Source organism: Chanodichthys erythropterus, chromosome 5, assembly GCF_024489055.1.
Source record: "Chanodichthys erythropterus isolate Z2021 chromosome 5, ASM2448905v1, whole genome shotgun sequence".
NCBI lineage: Eukaryota > Metazoa > Chordata > Actinopteri > Cypriniformes > Xenocyprididae > Chanodichthys > Chanodichthys erythropterus.
The window spans coordinates 35679844-35705047 of record NC_090225.1 but is presented as its reverse complement, the minus strand read 5'-3'; the positions used below and the strand labels follow the sequence as shown (position 1 = coordinate 35705047).

The following is a 25204-nucleotide window of genomic DNA, read 5'->3' as shown; positions in this document are numbered from 1 at the left end:
TATATATTAAAAAAAATAAAAATAAAATATTTTAATAATATTCATATTTATATATACACTACTGTTCAAAAGTTTGAAACGATTAAGATTTTTTGACAAAAAAAATACAGTACAAAACAGTAATATTGCAAAATATTAGTACAATTTATAAGAGTTTTAAGATATTTTAAAATGTAATTGATTTGTGTCTCTTTTTTTGTCAATTATACATATATACACACAGTATAAAACATAAAAAAACATGTGGTTGCATTTACATTCATAAAATGCTAAAACAATATGTGTACACATACGTAGCAGTATCAGCAGGCACAACTGAAAAGTGAATTTGGATTCAGACTTAAGGAAAAATAAGGTTGTGTGTGTGTGCTCGGTGGTTCAGGGGCAAATGAGTGACACTGTTTGAAGACAGTGATCTTGCTGCTTTATTTTTATCTCAGTGTGTCTGACACCTGCGGGTCCCTGCAGCACTGGCTGGTGTCAGAGCGCTGTGGGTCCTGGTGACAGGATCTGGTCCGGGGCTGATCAACTAATCAGATTCCCTGTGCTGTTTCTCTCTAGGGGTCCCAAGCTTTATTTATATACTTCTGAAACCTTTGAGATCAGTGTAGAATTTAATTCCTTGTGCCTACCACATCAAAGAAAGACACCTGAAAGGTTCCCACACCCACAGAGAGACAGAGCTGCTCAGAGCGTCTCTCCTTTCCTGTACTCCGCTGCCTGTTAGCTTTCACTCCTAATCAGCTTCAGATACACACGCATGTGGAACACAGCTATGAATCGTGGTTAGCATGTGCAGTGGCCCCAAAATATATTTGGACACCTGAGGCACATTTAAAAATATATAAATGTCATTGCAATATATAACAAAATATCAAACCAAGTGGCATTTATTTTAAAGAAGGGTAGCTCAAGCACACATTTTAAGTAAAACATTTCACACAATAGCATAGAAAATAAGGCAAACTCAAAACGTATTTAGAAAAAATGTCTTAGAAAATAAAAGTTAGTTCTGTGAAAAATGTCTAGTATAGCTTGGACTTTGGTTTTAATATCCTGTCATCTAATGCAGAGAGAATCTTTGCTGCTCTTCTGCTATCATATTTATGATGTGTAGTGCTGACTAATGCTTTTTACTTTCTTAATACATGTTTTTGGTTTGATTGTGCACAATTCACCAGTGCGCATTATTGCAAATAGTTTTATTCAGTAATATTAATTTATATATTCATTTATTTGATTGATTGATTGATTGATTGATTGATTGATTGATTGATTGATTGATTGATTGATTGATTGTAACAATATTACAGCATTACAGAGGAGTTGATCTAGAGTTGATTCAATGAGAATGATTCAGTTGCAGGAACCTGCTGAAGAATGAATCACTGAACAGATGTTTGTAGTGTACAGCATAAGAATATTTGGTCACTGGGGTGAAGCAACATTTTTGCAGTAAATTTAATTGCAGTAATTTACAAAGATTGATGGGTAGTAATATATAATCTAGATTACGTAATCAGATTCCAAAAAATTAAATACTTGTAATTAAGATTATATTACATTTTAAAATACTTGCAATCAGACTAAAGTTACTTTTTTTATTGATTATATGACTATATGTTATTCTCAAAATGGCAGTAAATTATCCATAATTCATTGATTGTCCCTACTACGTCTTTTTTTTATCTTTTAAATGTTCCTTTCTATAAAAAGCCTTCTGCTTATATATGTTCAGAAGGTCTTCCAGGTTTGTGGAATTGCACATACAGACCTGCCACTAGTCATGTGACTGTCACTGAAAACTGAGAGCCACACATCATTTGATCAGTGCATTTACAGAATGCATTTACAATATGTTAAATATGTTAACAAGTGTTTTCTCAGCATTGCATATCTAATTTAACTCCTGACGAACACATTCATTATTATTTTATATTATTATTTACAATTTAACCATTTAGTAGTTGTCTTTGGAAGATTTTTGTCTTTCAAACATTCACATAATTTCACATAATTTCATATTTACATGCAATGCAGGGATTCCCCAACTTTTTTTGCAGCTAAATCTCTTTGACCTAATATATTTACCTGACATAAGCCCTTAGATTTTTAGTTAATAATTAGTTCAATAAAAAAAAAAAAAAAGTCAATTATAATAATAATAAATAATAATAATAAAATTAATTTGGTTCTCTGATGTCGGTTGATGGTCAGATGACATGCATGATGACATCTTTTTTAGTAAGTGTTTTACTTTAATTATTTATATTTTAAAATTCTGTATTTAAATTTTACATTTTTATGATTGGATCACTTATTAGCTTTTATTTTTATTAAACTCACGAACCCCTTGCAGTTCCATCACAAACCCCAGTCTAGGAAACCCTGACATAATGTAATATTTAATGCACTTCATGTTGCTGATAACAAAGAAAGGAATATGTTTTTCTTTGTATTTTTATATCAATATGGTACAAGATTATCCTATCAATGTGATAAACGAGTTAGGTCAAAAGTCATCTAAAAGTAATCAAAAAGTAGTCAGGTTATATTACCTACTGACAAATGACGCAGGTTATATTAAAGGGATAGTTCACCCAAAAATGAAAATTTGATGTTTATCTGCTTACCCCCAGTGCATCCAAGATGTAGATTACTTTTTTTCTTCAGTCGAACGCAAATTATGATTTTTAACTGCAACCGCTGCCGTCTGTCAGTCAAATAATAGCAGTGATTGGGAACTTGAACAATAAGAGTCGAAAAAACTTCCATAGACAAATCCAAATGAAACCCTGCGGCTCGTGACGACACATTGATGTCCTAAGACACGAAACGATCAGTTTGTGCGAGAAACCGAACAGTATTTATATAATTTTTTACCTCTAATACACCACTATAATTTGGAATCAGTCATGTAATTTGGAATCAGTAAATAATTTGTAATAATAATTTAATAATTTAAGTAATCTACCCAGTACTGTTTACAAAAGCCTCTTTCAGCCTATCTTCTCCAACCACCTGCCTCAATTCTGGCAGCATTTCACAATCCAATAAGTCCCGCCTTACGTTTTTTTTTCTAGTTGAATATTCAGTTCCACACAAAAATTACAAAATTAAAATGAGTTATGAACAGAATTTCATTCTAATCATGAGGCCACCGTTTTAATATTTCTCAATTGATCTGATCAAGCCAGTGATCAGCCAAGATGATCTAATTAGTTGCAGGTGAATAAAACCAAATCTTGACCAATTTTAAAAAATATATATTTATTGTTTCATTTTAAAATTTGTGGAATTAGGAAAGTAAAATGTATGCCAATTCTTGTTTACTTTATTATTGTCTGAAAGACAATACATGGAATTTATTCACCCTCATTTTGCACGAAAGCACTATGGTTTTCCACTGTTTTTTGTCTATACATTGAAAGTCAATGGGGTCCAAAGAAATACTGACTTTCATGAAAATATAATCTTTTGCATTCCACAAAAGAAAGTAAGTCATACAGATTTGGCGCAACCAGAGGGTAAATAAATGATGAGAAAATTCCCTTTAAGGAATTTGATAGGCTACTTTATTCCTACCATACCTGGCAAAACGTGGATCATTAGTTCTCTCTATTTTAACCTTTATTCTGTCTGTTCTCATTCATCTGTGTCTCTCAGGCAACGGACGCCGATCTCATCTCTAACGTGACCTACAGAATAAAAACAGAAGCGGCTCGGCAGCTCTTCGCCGTGAACCGTCTGACCGGCGCCATATCAGTCCTGCAGGCAGTAGACTTTGAGGAATTGGCAGCAGGAAACAGCACCTACACGTTTGAAGTGGAGGCGTTAGATCACGGTGGAGTTCTCCCTCCTGGAACGGCCACAGTCATCGTTAGAATCACGGTAAGGCCGCTAAGAGTGCATGAGTCGCTCATCGCTTTAAAACACTCTGTTTTATCACGGCAGTCTCAGCGGCAGCATGAGAAACTCTGCAAGTTCAGCAGGTTCAATACGGAGATGGTTTAAACTTGGGAGGATGGAAGCAAATTTTCATCAGGTCTAGTGGTGATTGGATTAGAACTTTGAAAGCTCGTCCATACTGTCTACACGCTAACGCTCCTCGCAGAAGCTCCGTTGACTCTGTTCCAGTAATGCCTACAAAAGATTTGATCTCCTGAATTCAATTAGTCTTGAAAGAGAAACCGCTATGTTGGCAGGATTGTGGGCGTTGTTTACTGGATCCTCGCCTGTGTTTTCCTACTTTCTCGTTGTGATATTTCTGGTTGACGGTGACAGGAGTGACAGACAAAGCTCGGTGCAGGTTCTGATGCTAGCCTGGCACAGCTATTCAAGGCCTGAATGACTCATTAGCTTTGTGACTGCAATTATGTGAGGATTTTAACGGGAGTGCTCTCCAGCGCCTCCGAAGATTAGCTGGGGGATCAGAACAGAAGGATTAGCCTCCTCCAGTTTACAGCAGCTGGAGTGAGTGTGAGCGTGTGTGATGAAAACTGAACTTGTTGAACTTCGTGTAAAATCTTGCATTTTAATTATGTAAATCTAATGAAAATGTTTTCAGTAAGGATGTATACATTAGTTTGCGCTATAGCTAACATTAACTTAAGATGAGCGATGCAGTTACAGCATGCAAGTAGGAAATTTGGTCAGTGTTTACTATTTATACTACATAATTTTTAACATTAATAATTGTGGAAGTTAACAATATAAGTTAGCATTGTGAGAAAAAAATATGTAATGTTATATTAACTTTAATTTCTATGATTAATGTGGACCAATTCATGCATAACAAAATCTAATGCACTTAATGACCCACAAAGCACACCTTTCCTGATTGTGGCCAAAGAGAGCAAATGGCCCAAATGCATCCTACGAGCAGCCGCGAATGACTCATTAAATCAGTTTTGCTTCCTTTGATCGCTACAGCCTGTACATGCTTAACTGTGGGAAGTCCAGAGCAAATACATGCAAATGAGCTTCGATTCACCTTGCTGCGGGGTCGCCTGCATTTATCAAAATAATCTGTGCTTTTCAAGTTTAAGTTCAAAAGATGACATTTAACAAATTTAAGATGTGCTTCCTTTGTGTTAATTGTACAATAATTTAGGGATTCAGGGTGTATATATTGATTAATTTTTGGATGCAATTAATTATTTATATGTTATATCTCATAATCAATGCTATTTAAGCTTTAATTTGTGAATTTTCAGTTTTCAATTTTAAAGGTACACTATGTAACTCAAAATTTTGAGTCAATACATCAACGATCCTTGTTCCAAAGCGTGTTTTTGTCTTACCCTAATTCACTATGGTAAGCCTATTATAAGTGTTTATATTTTAGAAATGGCGGGATGTTTTTTGTGGGAATTTTGGTACATATGTCACTCGCCCATGTCTCGTCATATCCGTAAGTAGAGAACCATTGGTCCGACTACTTTGATGCATGGGAGTGCCATAGATTAGTTGTCACAAAAAACAAAAAGTAAATAATTTTCATTTTTAGTATATATACACTGCCCTCCAAAAGTTTGGAAACGCCCTAGAAAAGTTGGGTTTTGGACAATATTGGCATGAATCCTTTTTAATTTGTGATAATTTTGCACTGATAAGGGACAACACAAACTACGAAAACATATTTTATTATATAAACAGTTTATACATAGAAAAACATGACATTTTCGATTCATCAAAATATCCACCATTAGCAGCTATTTGACCTTAACTGGGTTCTAATTGGTTCATCGTATTCTAAACTTAATTGGCAATCAATTGTTGAAGCTATTAAGGTGTGCTGAACCAAAAACCTGGGCCAAGTTTAAACCAGTAACCAGGCATCACAGCTAGCAAAGGGGCATGTCTGACTTTGACATGTATATGTTGCCATTATTTTGTAATCAAAATGAAAGTTATTATTGCTGGTCTTCAATGATAATGTCAAATTACTTTAATGTATTTGCACCAAAAAATGATAAGGATTTATGCTGATATCGTCCAAAACCACACTTTGCCAGGGGTGTTTCCAAACTTTTGGAGGGCAGTGTATGTACAGTGTGTGTATATATATATATATATATATACACAGTACAGTACAGTCCAAAAGTTTGGAACCACTAAGATTGTTAATGTTTTTAAAAGAAGTTTCGTCTGCTCACCAAGGCTACATTTATTTAATTAAAAATACAGTAAAAAAAAACAGTAATATTGTGAAATATTATTACAATTTAAAATAACTGTGTACTATTTAAATATATTTGACAAAGTAATTTATTCCTGTGATGAAAAGCTGAATTTTCAGCATCGTTACTCCAGTCTTCAGTGTCACATGATCCTTCAGAAATCATTCTAATATGCTGATTTGCTGCTCAATAAACATTTATGATTATTTTCAATGTTGAAAACAGTTGTGTACTTTTTTTTTTTCAGGATTCCTTGATGAATAGAAAGTTCAAAAGAACAGCATTTATCTGAAATACAAAGCTTCTGTAGCATTATACACTACCGTTCAAAAGTTTGGGGTCAGTAAGAATTTTTATTTTTATTTTTTTGAAAAGAAATTAAAGAAATGAATACTTTTATTCAGCAAGGATGCATTAAATCAATCAAAAGTGGCAGTAAAGACATTTATAATGTTACAAAAGATTAGATTTCAGATAAACACTGTTCTTTTGAACTTTCTATTCATCAAATAATCCTGAAAAAATATATTGTACACAAATATTTTGTACAATTGTACACATTAAATGTTTCTTGCGCAGCAGATCAGCATATTAGAATGATTTCTGAAGGATCATGTGACACTGAAGACTGGAGTAACGATGCTGAAAATTCAGCTTTGCCATCACAGGAATAAATTACTTTGTCAAATATATTCAAATAGAAAACAGTTATTTTAAATTGTAATAATATTTCACAATATTATTGTTTTTACTGTATTTTTAATTAAATAAATGTAGCCTTGGTGAGCAGACGAAAAAATTATATATAATTTTTTATATATATTTATATATATATATATATACTCTGTATATATATACAGTTGATTGTTGACGAATATGAAGCTGGACTGCGTGACACAGTAAACTGAGTCTATAGAATGCAGTTAGAATGATCCTAAAATTCAAGATATCTGGTCAAGAATGCCACTGTATGAGTTGTCACCAGTAATGAGCGCAACATATGAGTGCAGTTGCTGTCCCGAATAGCACGAGTGCAAATGCGATATTGATTTTTATACAACAGTTCAATAAACCAGAAGTTATCTTTTAGACATATTGTCTGCTTTTGCTTAATTTTGCCAATGAAAATAGTATCTGTAAAGCCAGAGCAGAACGTTTGTGTGCGTCTCCAAGCAACACACAGCTGTGTTTAGTTTCTGAATGAATCTGTGTTTGAGCGAATCACTCGGGTGATTGATAAAGAGCGCCATTTACTTAATTCCTGAATTAATCCAGTAGCCCCTCACTGCAGAACACTCGAGATCCAGGAGGTGGAGGCGGTAGGTTTAGGGATATGTAAAGTGGGAGGAGTTGGATCCAGATCTAGGGTGTGGAGATGGGTAGGTTTAGATCTGGGGGGCAGAGACAGGTAGGTTTAGGGATATGCAAAGTGGGAGGAGTTGGATCTAGATCTAAACCCACCCCCTGGATCTTGTGTTCTGCAGTGAGGACCATCTCAATGAATCAGCCCTTTGAACGAATTGAATAAAATAATGACTCAATGACTCACTCATTAAGACATTTACTGCCACCTACTGGCAGATTTATGTTCTTTTTTTAGAGTATCAATCATATTTCCATATTAATAATAAAAAATAAAATAAAATAAGATCTCTTTGATCTTTTGAGGGTAATTTCTCAGCCAAATGTGATTGACAGCATGTGGTACATAGACTTTAGGTTGAAAATATCATAGAATATTTATTTAAGATTGTTTCTCTTATTACAGTGTGTGTTTATAGATGCTGACTTATTTCATATGAGATCAAATTAAAGCCCTGGAGATTTTCATGATCTTTGCATCAAGTGTTTTGTTGTGGGATAAAAAACAAAGAGGTGAATTGTAGTTGTGCTGCTGCTATCTTCAGATGTGCCTTGAATCTGAGTTTCTTTGTGTCTCTCACTGATGTTTACCTTCAACTTTTTACCTTGAACTCTGCCTTCAAAGTTTGCATCCTGTTAGTTTTGCTGCAGTGGAGATGGTGTAACAAATTGTAATGACGCTTGAGCTGAGGTGAAGGCAATATTATTAATGTCAGGATAGAGTTATCATAGCTGGGCTTATGGGAGATTTAAAGGTCTTACAGGAATTTTTTTTTTTTTTTCCTGACTATCAGGCAAAGTGAGGCTGTGTGTGGGCACATCCATCCCTGGTCAAAACCCCTAAGAACATTCAGAAAGGGTCACTTGACCCTCTGAAGAGTTTCAGGGTTATTTCGATCCTGTGTCTGTCTGCAGCCCTCATCCCCTCGACTCTGAGAGAAGAGCAGCTTGCTGCATATAGATCCCTATTGCTTCTGCTGTAGTTTCAGCCACTTGAGCTCATGCTGAGGTGAAAGGTCAGGGAGTATCGATGTGCTTTTCAGGTGGGCAACTCCCAGTGACGAGATGCTGAATATAACAGCAGCAGCTTCTCCCTGCGGCATACTGCTGAAATTGCATGTCTCATAAAGTTTTGGTGCAGGTTCCTAGCCTGTGTCCATGTCCTTGTGTTCTCCATCCGTTCTGTGCATTTCCACTGCAGAAAAGGGGGTTCTGAGCCGGAAAGATCAGGCAGAGAAATGCTGTCGCTGTCTCATTGAGCAATGTAATGTAATGTTGAGCAATTGTTCTTTATACCTAAATATATAAAACTGTGCCTGCGAGAGAGTCAAGACAGCAAGCAAAACAACAGTTTCAGTTTCAGTAAATCTCCAAAAAGGACAGTGTTCCTGGTACTGTGAACAGCAAAACAGAAGTGCCACACTGCCTCCACAAACACCAGGATGCACCAGTGGTTATAGTCTGGTTATAGTCCTCAAGTCTGTGGAAGCAGGTGGCCGGTCCAGGACAGGCTCCAGTTCGGCTGGCCGAGAACAGGCTCTGGCTCCAGAACGTGAACCATTCTAGTGGAAAAGGGGTATTAGAGGTTCAGTTCCAAAATAGTGAGCAGCCTTGCTTCCTACACACTACAGTACACATTACAGGTCACAAGTTTGGAATAATTAAGATGATCTTTTATATAATTAATAAAGTAATAATTAAAAAAGTCTCTTATGCTCACCATTTATATTTTAAGCTCATCAAGGCTGAATTTATTTGATCAAAAATAGGAATATTTTAAGCAAAAATAATAAACAGCAATATTGTGAAATTATTACAATTTAAAATAACTTTTGAATAGTAGTATCACAAAATATTAAGCAGAATAAACTGTTTTCAATATTGATAATAATAAGAAATGTTTCTTGAGCATATTATACTGATTTCTGAAGGATCATGTGGCACTGAAGACTGTAATGATGCTGAAAAGTCAGTGTGTCACTGCCATCACAGGAATAAATTGCATTTTAAGATATATTCATATAGAATTTTTTTTCATAAATTGTAATAATATTTCACAATATTACTGTTTTTACTGTACTTTTGATCAAATAAATGCAGCCTTGGTAAGCATAAGAGAATTTAAACTGACACACCAGAATTACTATACATGAAACCATGAGGTTGTGACCAATTTTTTAGGGGGAAAAAAGTTATATTATGGCATAAAGGATATTTGTTTCTTAGAAATAACACACACTGATAAATTGTGCACAATAAGACAATGAGTATTAAAAAAAAGTGATATTTTGATTTAATTTTGACTTTAAAACACCTTGAAAGACATTGTAAAGTGCTATTTTACAGTAGTAGTGGATAGCAGTGAAAAACATCAGCATCCATAAACTGAATAATACTCTATTTATCATTGTGTCACTCCTCACTAAAGGGATGACAGCAGACAGAACAGAATCACTTTGCCAGAGGGCCCTGCTTACCTCAGTCCTGTTTTAATGAGTGTTGTTAATACATATTTTATCCATGTCTCTCTCTCTCCCTGTTCTTTTCAGGATATGAATGATTTCTCCCCGGTCTTCAGACAGGCTCTTTATAAAGGGATGGTGGCTCCAAATGCAGAGAAGGGGACAGTTATCACAGTTGTGTTTGCAGAAGATCAGGATCCTCCAGTAAGTACACATGAACTACACTTCTGAGATCTCTGACTCATCCTCAAATGATAAACCTTGACAGTAACCAATTTGTTGTTGCAAATTGTGATTCATTTTTATAACAGACCTGCAATTTTGGAGGTTCAGTGATTCATTTCTGTCATATTTTTACTTCATGTTTGAAACCCTGGAAAAATGCAGGGTTTGTTTGAGGATTTGTTATGTGTAGGTATTAGGAATATTTACAGGTTGCTTAGAGTTAGATATTTGAAATATGTCTCAAATGAAAATTGTGGGGCCAGCACTGCACATTCACAGTCAAGTGAAGGCTGAATAAATACACTGTTCAAAACAACTGTTCTCAAATACTGTTCAGAAGTTTGGGGTCACAATGATTTTTTATGTATTTTTTTTTTTTTTTTTTTTTTTTGAAGGAAATGATTACTTTTATCTTACTTATCCAAGGCAGCATTAAATTCATCAAAAGTGAAAATGAAGACATTTAAAATGTTACAGAAGATTTCTATTTCAAATAAATAAATGGTACTTTTGAACCTTCTTTTTATCATCGCTGCTCGATAATGAAAAAAAAAAAAGAAATATATATATATATATATATATATATATATATATATATATATATATATATGTGTGTATATATATGTGTGTGTATATATATATATATATATATATATATATATATATATATATATATATATATATATATATATATGTGTGTATATATATATATATATATATATATATATATATATATATAAAATCATGATTATTTTAGTCAGTATTGTAATCATTATTATTTAACGTGACTATGAGTGACCCATATAACAAAAACCTTACATTAGTATGATTTCTCAAGGATCATGTGACACTGAAGTAATGATGCTGAAAATTCAGCTTTGCATCACAGGAATAAATAAAAATTTTAAATATATTAAAATAGAAAAACAGTTATTTTAAATTGTAATACTAATTCACAATATTACTGTTTTTATTGTGGTTTTAATCAAATAAATGCAGCCTTGATGAGCAGAAGAGACTTCTTTCAAAAACATTAAATTCCCAGCCGAGGAGCAAGGCTCTTATCTAGCGAAACAATCTGTCATTTTCTAAAAAAATATAAGAATTATATACTTTTTAACCACAAATGCTTGTCTTGAAATGATCTGCGATGCACCATGCGTTATGTAATCACGTTGGAAAGGTCAAATGTGATGTAGGCAGAAGTACCACGGTAGGGTGAAACACTTCCTCTCATTTTCTCCTACAACTTCAAAATCATCCGACATTGTTTTTTTTTTACCTTTTTTGTCGTTTGACTTAGTCTTTACACATTCTCTTTGTAAACACTTGTTTGGTATTTCAGCCTATGTTACGCGTGACCTTTCCAAAGTGATTACGTAATGCGTGCCGCATCGCAGAGCTAGTGCAAGACATGTAATTGTGGTTAAAATGTATAGACCTTTTATATTTTTTTAGAAAATGACTGATCATTTTGCTAGATAAGACCTTTATTCCTCATCTGGGATTGTGTAGAGCCCTTTGAAGCTGCACTGAAACTGCAGTTTGGACCTTCAAACCATTGGTAGCCGTTGAAGTCCACTATATGGAGAAAAATCCTGGAATATTTTCCTCAAAAACCTTAATTTCTTTTCAACTGAAGAAAAAAAGACATAACATCTTGGATGACATGGGGGTGTGTAAATTATCAGGAAATTTGAATTCTGAACTAATCCTTTAAGTGTGTTTCAAATGACTAAAAGTTTAGCTCGAGTTAAGACTAATCAGTTTATTCATTCTTTGAGTGCATGATTTCATCCCTGAACTCTTTAAACTCATTTGGATTTTTTCATCTGAAGTCTTTATAGTGTTGTTTTACTTTGTATGAGAGTTTAGAGTCCCACTTGTGTATCTGTTTACATGTCCCTCCATTAACATGTTAGTCTGCTGTTGTGGATAATCGGTTTGTTCTGCGCTGTCACTCTCTTTCTGCATCTTTATTTGATTGATCTGACAGAGCCGTTTTACGTTTGCCATCTGGAGACTGGCCTCTCTTTCTCACACGCTAGACGACTCAGAAATGAAATTACACGCAACGACACATATTTTGCCACCGTGGAGAATCCGGAAATGATTTTTTGTGTTTTCATCAGAGAGTAAAAACATGTATTGGGTTTTAGAATGCAGCCCAGCATGCTTTGCAACTTTTACAGCTGGATGGAAACAAAAGTCCATTATAGTATAGCCAAGACACACATCTCTTATTACCTTATAAATTACATAAACAAGGTTATTCGCTGCCTGAGGTTTGGTTTATTCGGAGTGGCAGTGCATGCCAGAGGCTGGATATGCGCTGAATGCCTGTAAATGTTTATCATCCACAGACTGTAAAACAGAAAGATGCTTTGTGGATTTCTGAGTGTCTATATGCTCTGTGCAGACATATCGTTAACAGATTTTATTGGCTCTCAGTAACTCTGGACAACAATGGCATCTGAGTTTCAAAGATGTCTGAATGTAGTTAGTGTATAAAAGTATTTTTAAAGTCTGTTAATTTGTCTTTCACAAATGCCAAACTTCACAAACAACTGTAGGCGACATTTATAGCCTCAGTTTTCTTCCAATCACTTTCCTCTAAGGTAAACAAAGCTTACAGCAGGGGTGCCTGTAATACAGAGGAAGCATTTTCAATTGGTGATCAGGAATGGCCTTTTCATTAGTGGGTGTTAAAATGTACTGAGATGTTGCTATTGAAATTTGTAGCTTTTAATGTTTCACTGCGTGGTCGTTGCAGTTGTCACAAAATTATGAGCTATGGTTGGTGCTGCTTACAGTACATTCAAGGAAACAGCAGGGGTTCTGGAACCACTTTTTAGCCCACGTCTTATTCAACTAAACATTGACTGATATTAAAATATGGTCTTCACTGGGTTTTCAATGGGAAAATTGCATATTCCACTTTTAAATGACTACCGTTCAAAAGTCTGGGGTCTGTAAGATTATTATTTTTTGTGTCTGGAAGAAGTTTCTTATGCTCACCTAGGCTGCATTTATTTGATCAGAAATACAGTAAAAACAGTGAAATAGTATTTAAAATAAATAGTAATCAATAGTATTTAAATTTTGTTTTGTTTATTTAATGATGCTCCAAAATAGGCAGTTAAAAAATTAATTAAAAAAAAAATCTATGGGGTATTTTGAGCTGGAACTTCATAGACATATTCAGGGGACACCTTAGACTTACATTATATCTTTTAAAAAGACCTTCTATGGCACCTTTAAAAGAACAGCATTTTTTTTTTTTTTTTTTTGTAACTGTAATATAAATGTCTTTATTGTCACTCTTGATGAATTTAACGTGTCCTTGCTAAATAAAAGTATTAATGTCTTTAAAAGTATTTTAGTTTAGTTTAGTTTAATTCAGTTTAGTTTAGGTTGAACTCTGAAGCTGACATTTTGAGTTGCATGTAGTTTTGTTTCTTGTGAGAAAATAAGAAAACAATACTAAAAAAAATTAGTTTGGTTATTTATTCACTGAAAATGTCCTCTCGCATCACAGGTTAGAGACAAATGGCGTCACTGACGTCAAACCTGATGACAGAATATCTGAGGGAAAAAATGTGGATATGAATGAGATGACATGGCGGAGGGCAAGATTTTCTGTGAATAACAATAAGTGTTTTTAAGTGACTAGACGATTCTTGACAGCAGGTGAGAGTGGTCAGTGAAGGGTGATTAAGGTGGCTCTGAATCCCTCTGTAAAGCAGGACCCTGTGTGCTTACATCACCGTAGAGGACAGAAGTGTGTCTGAGAGAGACGTGTGCTGCTGGGATTCTCTGACATACAGCTTAACTTGCAAGACAGAGACACAACACTGCTAAGGGTTTTAAGTTAGGTTTTTATTTTATTCTTTTTTTGTTTTGAGTTCAAGGACGCTGACAATGCCAAAGCGACAAGACAGTCTGTGTTGTGTCTAAGAATTAAAGGAATGAGTTATCCAAAAATGAAAATTCGGTCATTGTTTACTGGCTCCACTCTCAACATTTTCTTCTGCAGTTCACAAAAGGAAACATTTATTTTTAATAATGTGCTAGTCAATAGCCACTTTCACTCAGTAATGCTGGTAAATTACCATAAAATTACCAGAACAACTTTTCGGGTAAATACACAAATGTGCTTGAAACATCGTTTCATCTTTTACCGGTTAGATACTATTCACACATTTGAACCAAAATACAGGTAAACTCTGTGATGTCAATCATCGGAAATAACTGGTAATGATGGAAATGGTGCTGAGGCGTTTTCTTTATCCACCTGGAAGTGCTTTAGTTTCATTTTATTTACATTTTTTTTTTTTTTTTTTTACTTCTGAGTAAAAAAAGACACAGAACATTGTTTTGCTCTTAAAAACATGAGACACATAATTATTATAGTACTGCAGTTACTATAGTACACATTAGTAACTGTAGAGGCACAGCGCTGATGAATGGAACAGATGAAAATTAAATATGTTCATCACATAAGGCGATTGAGTCTCTTAGAAAAAATTGGACTAAATCACTCAATTCATATGGATCAGTTTTACGATCTCTTTCTGAACTTTTTGAAGCATCAAAGTGGTTTTTATGTAGCTGTCAATGGAGGGACAGAAAGCTCTCAGATTTCATTAAAATTTGTGTTCCAAAGATGAACAGAAGTTTTAGGGGTTTGGAACTACATGAGAGTAAGCAATTAATGACAGAATTTTCATTTTTGTGTGAACTAAACCTTTACATTTTTTGTCAGTCAAGGTGTGTCTGAATGTGTTCAGCGATGTAGTAAAGCTTACAAAATGTTTAGCATAAACTAGCGCTAAGACCCAGAAATTAACTAAATTTACGGTCAGGAAATGCTACTGGAAACAAGTATAAAGTAGTCGATTAAAGTATTCTTAAAAAATGCTTCATGGGACTCCTGTACTGTGTTTCATTTGGTTGCGCTCCATCCCCGTTTTTACAGTTTTTGAAATCAAGAACATGTCTAGTGTGAGCTACAAAACATGCTTTAAATTTCAAGTTTCATAACCTTTAAAATGTTATTACAAACTAGAATTTCTTATTATTGAGCCCCGAGCATGCTCATATTTTATTCTCGCAAGGTTACACGTCTGCTTTACACATCCAAGGTTTGCGAAAAATTATAAGAGGACGGCCTCATTATTATTAGTGGCATGCATTTGTGCTTTTCTTGAGGCTGTGTTTTTTGCATGTGTGTTTGTGTGGCAAGTGCGTTTCTGAGAGGTTTTGATGTCTGGGAAGAAAGTTTGTTTGATGACCCTGGATGCCCCACTGAAATACCAGATTCATCATTCCGGTTGTGTTGTGAATCACCATGGAGACATGGAACAGCTCAATCTCTGTCTCTCTCAGGCATGACTGGAATTAAAGTCAGATAATTCTCACTTTTAAAATTCCCTTCTCGAAAATGGCCTTGATAGGAAAAGTGTTCTGTGGAACAAGGACAGGAAGTGATCGTCCTCATTAGGGTCCCGCTCAAACACTGATGATTACAGTACTAGCACCGCTGCATTTCCAGACAGCGCCGGTGAATGAGATAATGACACGGTATTTATATGCAGGGCTGCAAAGGTCACTGGGTAATGAAAGCTCCTCCTTTGCCTTTATGCTGATTGAACCTCATGTCCTGAGTGGTGACTTCCTTTTATTTGAAAAGATTTAAAGGGATGAGTAATGGACTTCCATCCTTGAAGTGTCACTACAGAGCAGAACAACCAGCAGCCATTAATCATACCGCCACAGCATGAATACAATCACTAGGCAGAAACATAATGTGTCCCACTAATGTGACTGACTCACGTTTGAGTGAGCGACACCTGTTGAAAATGACTCATGAATGTTATATATTAAACAGTTAACTGTTTTTATACCGTATTAGCAGGAATGAGACCGGTCTATATTATTATATATTATTCTAATATTAATTAAAAAATCAGTTATAATATAAATATATATATCAAATTATGTTATATTTTAATTAATAAAATTAATTGCATTATATATCATCTATCTATGCATTTCATGTATCAATATTTGTGAGAAATTAAAGATCAAGATTATGTATTTTACTGTGCCAGAGTACAGAAATAATGAATAGATAAAAAAATAATAAAAAACTAAGACAATGAATTGTATTAACAAATTAAAAATAGTGCAGATTTAAACAAAAAAAGTAACTTTTTTTAATTAAATAATTGATGCCACTAGTGTCTAAAGCCCTGATGTCAAATTAAAAACTGTTTCACTACCCAGCACTCACAGTATTGCGAATATTGGCATGGCTGAAAGAGTTTCAGTTGCCTACATCATTTTATTCATAATATAGTGTACCTTCATGCTTAATTTTGATTCTTTTTATTATAATACCAAGACTTATTAAAAGGTATCTATTAGTATAAATAACACTTTACAATAAGGTTCCATTTTTTAACATTAGTTATTACATGGCTCTGTGGAACACTTGATTCTGATTGGTCAATTGTGCCATCCAGCATTAAGTTATTCCTCAATAACAACCGCTAAAAACAGATAACACAGGCTCATCCTGGTAACTGAAGTCTATACACTATATGCTAGGAATGTTTTTTCCGCGTGGAAGTTTTTGTGTTTTGCTGAGCTAATAAAATATTAAAACTTAGTCGAATCAATAATTTGTGTACAGTTATGTCATTATTTAATCTGGTATCGTGGACTCGCTCTCTTTTGTTTCATACAAACGCAGCTGCTGCCATTTTGCGACTATTTTGTTCACTGTAATAGATTATAAGATTACAAACTGGTACGATTTTAAATCAGTTTCATCTCAGATCAATATCTCTTATCCCCATAATTATGTAGTGAAATGCCGTGTAATATGTGGTATGACTGTATACCGTATCTCTTAAATGTCCGTCTAGTTTGGACTTGCCATTTGCTAGCAGATGCTCTCTTCGTAAAGAGCTAATAAAATATTTCGACTCAGATGAATATTTCATGTCTAATTATTTACTTATGTGGCAAGTAGCCATGTAATAAGTGAGATAATGTACATCCAGCTGGCTGTTATCGCAGAATAAACCTCTTCAGGCACCTGATCACACTGTCAGGGTTTATTCTGCATTAACAACTGGCCGGATGTACATTGTCCCTTACTTAACAACTTTAGCTAACATAAACTAACAATGAACAATACTTCTAAAGCATTTATTTTTCTTAGTTACTTAGTTAATACATTACTAAATCAAGTTTTTAAATGTTTTTTATATGTCTATGTGGTGTTTTTAATATGCTTTAATACAAACTGTGTGGAAATTCATCAATCAACACCATTGCTGAGCATTTTCACCTTAAAACTGCAGTGAACCAAAGACAGTCTCAAAAATGTAGTTTGGATCAGGTAGCTGGTGATTGACTGGAGGTGGGACAAATTTTTATATTCATGTATCTGCTTATATTAATGAAGCTAGAGTTACATTCAAGCTATTTTGATGCATTTTCACAGGGAAAAAAAAAATGTAATTTTGTAAATATGTAATTTTGATTTATCAAAGATGAGTTTTAAGGGATAGAATTATTATTGATTGCAGTGGGACTTTAAAGGTGCCATCGAACATTTTTTTACAAGATGTAATATAAGTCTAAGGTGTCCCCTGAATGTGTCTGTGAAGTTTCAGCTCAAAATACCCCATAGATTTTTTTTTTTTTTAATAATTTGTTTAACTGCCTATTTTGGGGCATAATTAGAAATGCGCAGATTCAGGCTGCTGCCCCTTTAATTTCTCACGCTCTCCGCCCCACCAGAGCTCTCGACTCTATCATTGCATAAACAAAGTTTACATAGCTAATATAACCCTCAAAATGGATCTTTACAAAGTGTTCATGCAACATGTCTAATCGCATAAGTATAGTATTTATTTGGATGTTTATATTTGATTCTGAATGAATTTGAGGCTGTGCTCCGTGGCTAACGGCTATTGCTACACTGTTGGAGAGATTTATAAAGAATGAAGTTGTGTTTATGAATTATACAGACTGCAAGTGTTTAAAAATGAAAATAGCGACGGCTCTTGTCTCTGTGAATACAGTAAGAAATGATGGTAACTTTAACCACATTTAACAGTACATTAGCAACATGCTAACAAAGCATTTAGAAAGACAATTTACAAATATTACTAAAAATATCGTGATATCATGGATCATGTCAGTTATTATCGCTCCATCTGCCATTTTTCACTGTTCTTCTTTGCTTACCTAGTCTGTTGATTCAGCTGTGCACATCCAGACGTTAATACTGGCTGCCCTTGTCTAATGCCTCGATCATGGGCTGGCATATGCAAATATTGGGGGCGTACACCCCGACTGTTGCGTAACAGTCGGTTTTATGTTGAGATTCGCCTGTTTTCCGGAGGTCTTTTAAACAAATGAGATTTATGTAAGAAGGAGGAAACAATGGAGTTTGAGACTCACTGTATGTCTTTCCATGTACTGAACTCTTGTTATTCAACTATGCCGAGGTAAATTTAATTTTCAATTAAATGGCACCTTTAATGGTAGTTGTTAGTTTTAGATGTACAGTAAATAATGATAATTTACAAGACCTTATTGAAAAGTGTAACCAAGATGATATATCATGACTATAAGCATAAAGTCAGGTTAGTGATTGTTAAAATTGAGATTTCTATACAATATATATTTATTGTTTTTCAGCATCCAAGAATCAGGTAATGCTACTGTGTGTGCATTTAACTTCTCTAGTACATTCATTATAGCATATTTTGCCTGCATCTGGTGTTCTTATTTGGCATCATGGCTGGATTTTACACATGAAAACCAGGACAGCACAGAGTGATCCTGTATTGTCAGGTCATCGGATTTAACTTTACTTTCCCTAAACGTAGTGATGTGATCGTCTTAACAGAGATTAAGGTGGTCGGGTGAGGTAAATCTGTCTGTTTTACTCTTCGTGTTCATTCTGTCTGTTGTCAAGCAGACTACAGTTCTGTTTATTTTTATGGCCTGCCAAAGAAGCTGTTAAATTATGCATTTCTTCTTTAAATAATGCTTTGAAAACATGGGGGGTGCCAGAGACATATGACACAAATAATAAGCCATAGAAAAATTGTGACATGGACTTAAAAAAAAAAAAAAAAGACTAGAAACTAATTTCTTGGCTGTCAGAGATGTAAATGTGATGTTGTTTCTGTCTCTTTCTCCTGCAGTATAAATGACTTTGTATGTTTACCACAGCACAAAGCATCAAACATTTATGACACAGCCAGACGGAAGAGCTGTAAAGTATCAGTAGAATGAGGTGCGGCAGACTGAGCTCTCTGTAGCTCTACAAAACACGATGCCCGAGAGACCTTTGAGGAAGTTCAAACTAGCTATTCAAAGAAGAGTCAATCCTTTAAAGGAATAGTTCCCCCAAAATAAATTCTGCCATTATTTATTCACCCTCTTGTCTTTCTAAACATATGATTTACAGAAAAGGAGATGTTTTGCAGAATGTTCAAGCTGTTCTTTTCCATACATTCCAACATATTTTTGACCATAATGTTAAGAAAAGATTTCTATTTATTCCTGTGATATGAAAGCTAAATTTTCAGCATCAGTCTTCATTCATCCTTCAGAAATCAGTCTAATATGCTAATTTGGTGCTCAAGAAACATTTATTATTATTATTATTATTATTATTATCAATGTTGAAAACATTTTTTCCAGGATTCTTTGATTAATAAAAAAGTTCAGAAGAGCAGCATTTATTTGAAATAGAAATATTTTGTATCACAAATGTTTACTGTCACTTTTGATTAATTTAATGTGTCCTTATTGTGGTCAAATACATTTTTAATTTATTTCAAAATAAATATATTACTGGCTCAAACTTTTCAGTGGTATTGTACATTTCAGTTGCATTTGATGTCATTGATGTAAGATATTGTATGACTTCAAAAGACTTGAAAAATAGCAAATAAGACCATTTTTTGTCCTTTTTATGAGCTGATGAGCTGATCATTTCTGTCTTCTTTCGTTGTGTGGAAAATAGCAGCTTGGAAAATATTCTGCAAATGACTATGATTTGATATCATAGAAAGAATATATAATTAAGGCTTTTTGAAGCAGTGATAACAATAGCAGTCTGTAATTATATAATAATGTGATGCATATAGAATTATTTATAATGATACACCAGCTTTGGTCCTTTAAATCTAAGTAGGTTTGCTCTAGGAATGTGTTGATACTCACCGTGTTCCTCCCTTAGGGTACGCCTGCCAGTAAAGTGCGCTACAGAGTGGATCAGGATCTGTCACCGTACAGTGGAAGTATCTTTGATGTAGAAACGGACACAGGACGAGTTATCACCAAAGTCAACCTGAATGAGCAACCCAACACCGTTTTCAAGGTGAGTCTGGGCCGACAGGCTGTTCTTCAACTGTTATGACCTTCACTTGTGCCAGAATCCAGTTTGATTTCAGCCCAGTGTGATTTAAAGTGCCCATATTATGCTTTTTCAGGATTTTAACTTTCATGTAATGTGTGATATAGCTGTTTGTGAATGAAAAAAGGTCTGGAAAGTTTCAAAGATAAAAGTGAATGGTAAATGGGTTATTGTGTCCCCAAATTAAAGAACAATTCTGAACTGCCTGAAATGAGTAATTCTAGTCTTACTTCCTGCATGAAACTACGTAGGTTTGTAACAATTTAATATAATGCCAGGCTGTGGTCTTCATTGACTATCCGTGAACAACGTCTACTTTGACCCGCCCTCAAACACTTTTCTTGTTTCTGAGGCCTGAAAGAGTTTGGTTCAAGTTGTTGACATGTCGAGAAGACACTGTTTTCTGTGCTGCTGAAGAAAATCCACTTTGCATGCAATTCTTAAGGATTACAAGTCAGGATCGAATTGATATGGTAAAACCGATGCCATCGTTACCAGTGCTTGACATTAACTTCTTTGCTCACCAGCCACTGTGGCTAGTGGTTTTTCAAAGTTACTAGCCACTTAGCATTTCCACTGGCCACAATTTTGATATTAACTCCATGGGGAATAGCTGCCACATAGATATTTTGGCATAATTTGGCAGCAAATATATTAGGCTGCTGTCACTTTAATACCTGACGCGTATGTGTGCACACTTTCACTTTGAGTGTGAGCACAAAATCAGCGGGAATGAGTCAAATTATGGCCAATCAGAGCAGGGTAGGCTCACAGAAAGGAGGGGTTTAGAGAGACAAGATCCTTGATCTAACCGTTTCAAACACTGATAAAAGAGGATGCTGAAATATGAATGCAAAGCATTTTTTTAACTTAATTGGATGCATGTAAACCTATTGCAGGAGAACAATATTAAGGACCTTTAAAATAGTATAATGGGGCACTTCACAGCAATTTGCAGACAACAGAAAAACTGAAAATAGCTTAAATACATTTGATTTTTGGACATATTAAACATTAAGTTTTATGGTAACACTTTAAAATAGTGTTCAATTCATTATGCGTTTACAGCATTTACATTTAGGTTAATGTTACTTTATTAATAAACTATTGTTCATTGTTAATTCATGTTCATTTATAATACACTAAATAATGTAAAAATGTACTTGAAATGTATACATTAACATTAGTTAATTTATTAAACTTGAAATGTTGTAATGCTTGAAATGCTGTGAAAGTATAGTTAACTTTTAGTTCATGATAACTCATGAATTAGATAATGCTAACAAACAGAACCTTTTTTAAAATGTACCACTTTCATGTTATTGAAATCCAGCATCAAACAAACGTTTTGCTGAGCTGAGGTCAGTTTGATTCTCTTTGTAATGTTTTAAACATGATCAGACTTGGAAATTGTTTGTCAGATGGCCGCTAATAAAATATCAGCATGCTGATCTTTAAATCATACTGTTCTATTAATGAGGCACAAAAGTATACTGCTGTCCACCAAGACAGAATATTGTTCTACTTGTTTCTCATGATGGAAAAAGCACAAAGCACAATGTCACTTTAAAATGTTTATTTATAGCAGTCAGACTGAAGCGTAGACCAATTATCTCCAATGACAAAAGATGTCCTTCAGGTTTACTTGAGGGTCACTACCTTATCATAGTCAATTAAAAGAGAAGGGGGAGTCACTGGATTAAAATGATAACTATAGCATATGTGTATTTCTGCTACATTCACAGACTTGTGAACTCCTTAGTCACTGTCTCCTCTACTAAGACCTGAATCAATACATAAATTAATTAACCTAACGTTAAGTGAGATTAAATCAATTTACCATTGAGCAAATGTAGGTTTTATGGTGTTTATATGGGAATAGTGGCTGACACGTCATTTAATCAATAAAATGCACATCTAAATATTTTTTTAGCATTTATCCTCTTTGTATAATTTGTGCAAATGTAAAGTATCTGAGCAACAAATAGACATATTTGTCTGTCATAAAATAATATATTATATATATTATTATAATATATTGTTTTTGTGATGTATTTATGTTCATATTTACAGCTATATATATGTGTGTGTGTGTCTTTCTTTCTTTGGCACAGTGGTTATGGTTCACTGACAAATAATGAAGTCCACGATTATAAGATGCATTGGGAAAAAAAAAATCTAGTTGAAAATATGTGCCATTTAAATGTGTAGTCATGTTGATAAAATTTTGGAAGAGAAAGAAAGAAAGAAAGAGAAAGAAAGAAAGAAAGAAAGAAAGAAAGAAAGAAAGAAAGAAAGAAAGAAAGAAAGAAAGAAAGAAAGAAAGAAAGAAAGAAAGAAAGAAAGAAAGGATTATAGCATTTTCAAGAAATAAAATTGATTAGAAATGTCTAAAGGTTATAACCATCAAGTGAAAAGCAATGACATATTTTAATTTTACCTTGAATGAGTGTACCCGACTTTATTATAAGTTTTCAAGTAAAAAATAATAATCACATTCAAATACCATGGAATTTAAAATGAATATCATGAAGTTTTCTTGCAGTTATTTAATTTTACTTTTAAAAAACTGAACTAACCATGTCATGAAAAAAGTATGGATTTTTACACAGAAGGGCCAACAGTGGTCCTCAATGATATCATTTCCTGTTTTCTTATCACATGACAACAAAATGACTTTCTTTATTTTGGCTATACGACACGTTGGCTGAACGTCTGATGTTTCACAAATCAGTAGTAGTCATTTATAGCCAAAACTAAAATAATAATTAGTCAACTAGCTGACTATACAGCTTTATTGTAAATGATTCGTCACAAATTCCAGTGGCTTTGTTTGTTCTTCAGTTCTTTTCTGAAGCTTAGGGTTAAATTTAATTGAACAGATGAATGTGAATTGCTATTAATTGCAGACTTCAAACCTATTATCACCAAAAACACACAAAAATGCAAATGCTGGTTACAAAGGGATCTGTCCTTAAAAGGCAGAACACTGCTCACTAAGCCTCGGTCTCATTTGGCTTACTCAGCTCAGTCTCTCTTTGTGGATCAGCCCACGTGTAAATTAATTACTGAGGTTTTAATAAAATATAACAAATCTCACTATATAAGAAAGTCAGTCATATTAAACTCTTACAATAATGGTGGTCTGAATTTGATTGATTTTGATTCCCTCAATAACTCATTTAAAGGGGACCTGTGCCCCATTTTACAAGATGTAAAATAAGTCTCTGATGTCCCCAGAGTGTGTATGTGAAATTTTAGCTCAAAATACCCCACAGATAATTTTTTATAGCTAGTTAAAATTGTCACTTTTTGGGGTTGAGCAAAAACACACCATTTCAGTGTGTGCCCTTTAAATGCAAATGAGCTGCTGTGTTCGGCCTAAGAGGGCGGAGCTTCAAGAACTGATTCTCTGGTGTCAGGATGCACTATAATGTCAGAAACTGTGAATACATGCTGCTTGGAGATAGAACAGGTATAGTTTAGTTCAATTACAGTTTTAACTTATATTGTCTTCTTGTACCAGACCCTGTCCAAATGATGGCCAAAACTATACAGATGAGTTTTAGGATGTTTATTTTGCTTTACACAAAAGATGAAGCTTCCGTGTTCACTCTAGAAAATCTTTGTAAAGCCACGCACACACTTAACGATTGTAAGGCCGATTATGAATGTAAATTGATACTTATGACTGATCACGCTCAAACGCGTCCAGTCAAAGCCAGTTGCGTTCAGTCTGCGATTACAGTCGGTGTTCAAATTCCATGTGTAAGTATTTAAATCTGAGTGGATGGTTTTTTATCATTATAGGGTGGTTGTGTACACACATTTATGAATATTTATAACCAAACACCGTGCAAAAGTGAATTTTGCATAATATGTCCCCTTTAAAATTAATTGGCTGAATCAATACCTATCAAAACCATCTTCTATTTGGAGTGTCTTTATTCAACTTGTTTTTTTGACAACTTGGTGGCATTTGTTTTCTCTTGTTCTGACATATCCAAACTCCTTATCAAACTTTCTCTTAACATCTGATTTATAAACATAATCTTTCACCACAGTTGTGTTTTATTTGTATTTATTGATTTTCAAGGACAAATCTTTGTTTTATGATAATTGGTTTAGTAATAGATTGTTTTTGGTGGAGCAGTTGTTTAATAACCAAGGTCTTTTGTTCAGGTACTCAGAATTTCTCTCCAAATACCAATAACCCCAGAAGAATTTGCTACAGTTATGGGAGCTATTCTTTCTGGTTTGGAATCTCATAGAAATTAATAAGTGCCATAAACTGAATCATACCTGTCACACAATTGTCTGTGTCATCTCTTATGACGTGACGGTCTTTTTTTTTTTTTTTGTCCAAAGGCCTTAATAATAATAAACAAAGATATGGTATCCAAAGTTTGATGATATCCAACTAGATCTCTTTTATTGAATCCAAAACTTATATTTTGCTACATATACATTTTTTTTAAAGATTTTGAAGGATCAAAAGTCGTTCTGTTTAACCATCCAAA

At 34.1% G+C, this 25204-nt stretch overlaps 1 protein-coding gene across 1 annotated transcript in view; it reads left to right on the top strand.

Annotated features, from left to right (window-relative positions):
• The window catches only part of pcdh15a (protocadherin-related 15a), a 280344-nt gene that overhangs the window by 188414 nt on the left and 66726 nt on the right, over positions 1-25204 (top strand). The window contains exons 20-22 of the mRNA XM_067385538.1: positions 3667-3891; positions 10094-10210; positions 20508-20648. Coding sequence (XP_067241639.1) covers positions 3667-3891; positions 10094-10210; positions 20508-20648 — 483 coding nt within the window. The remainder of the gene's footprint in view (positions 1-3666; positions 3892-10093; positions 10211-20507; positions 20649-25204) is intronic.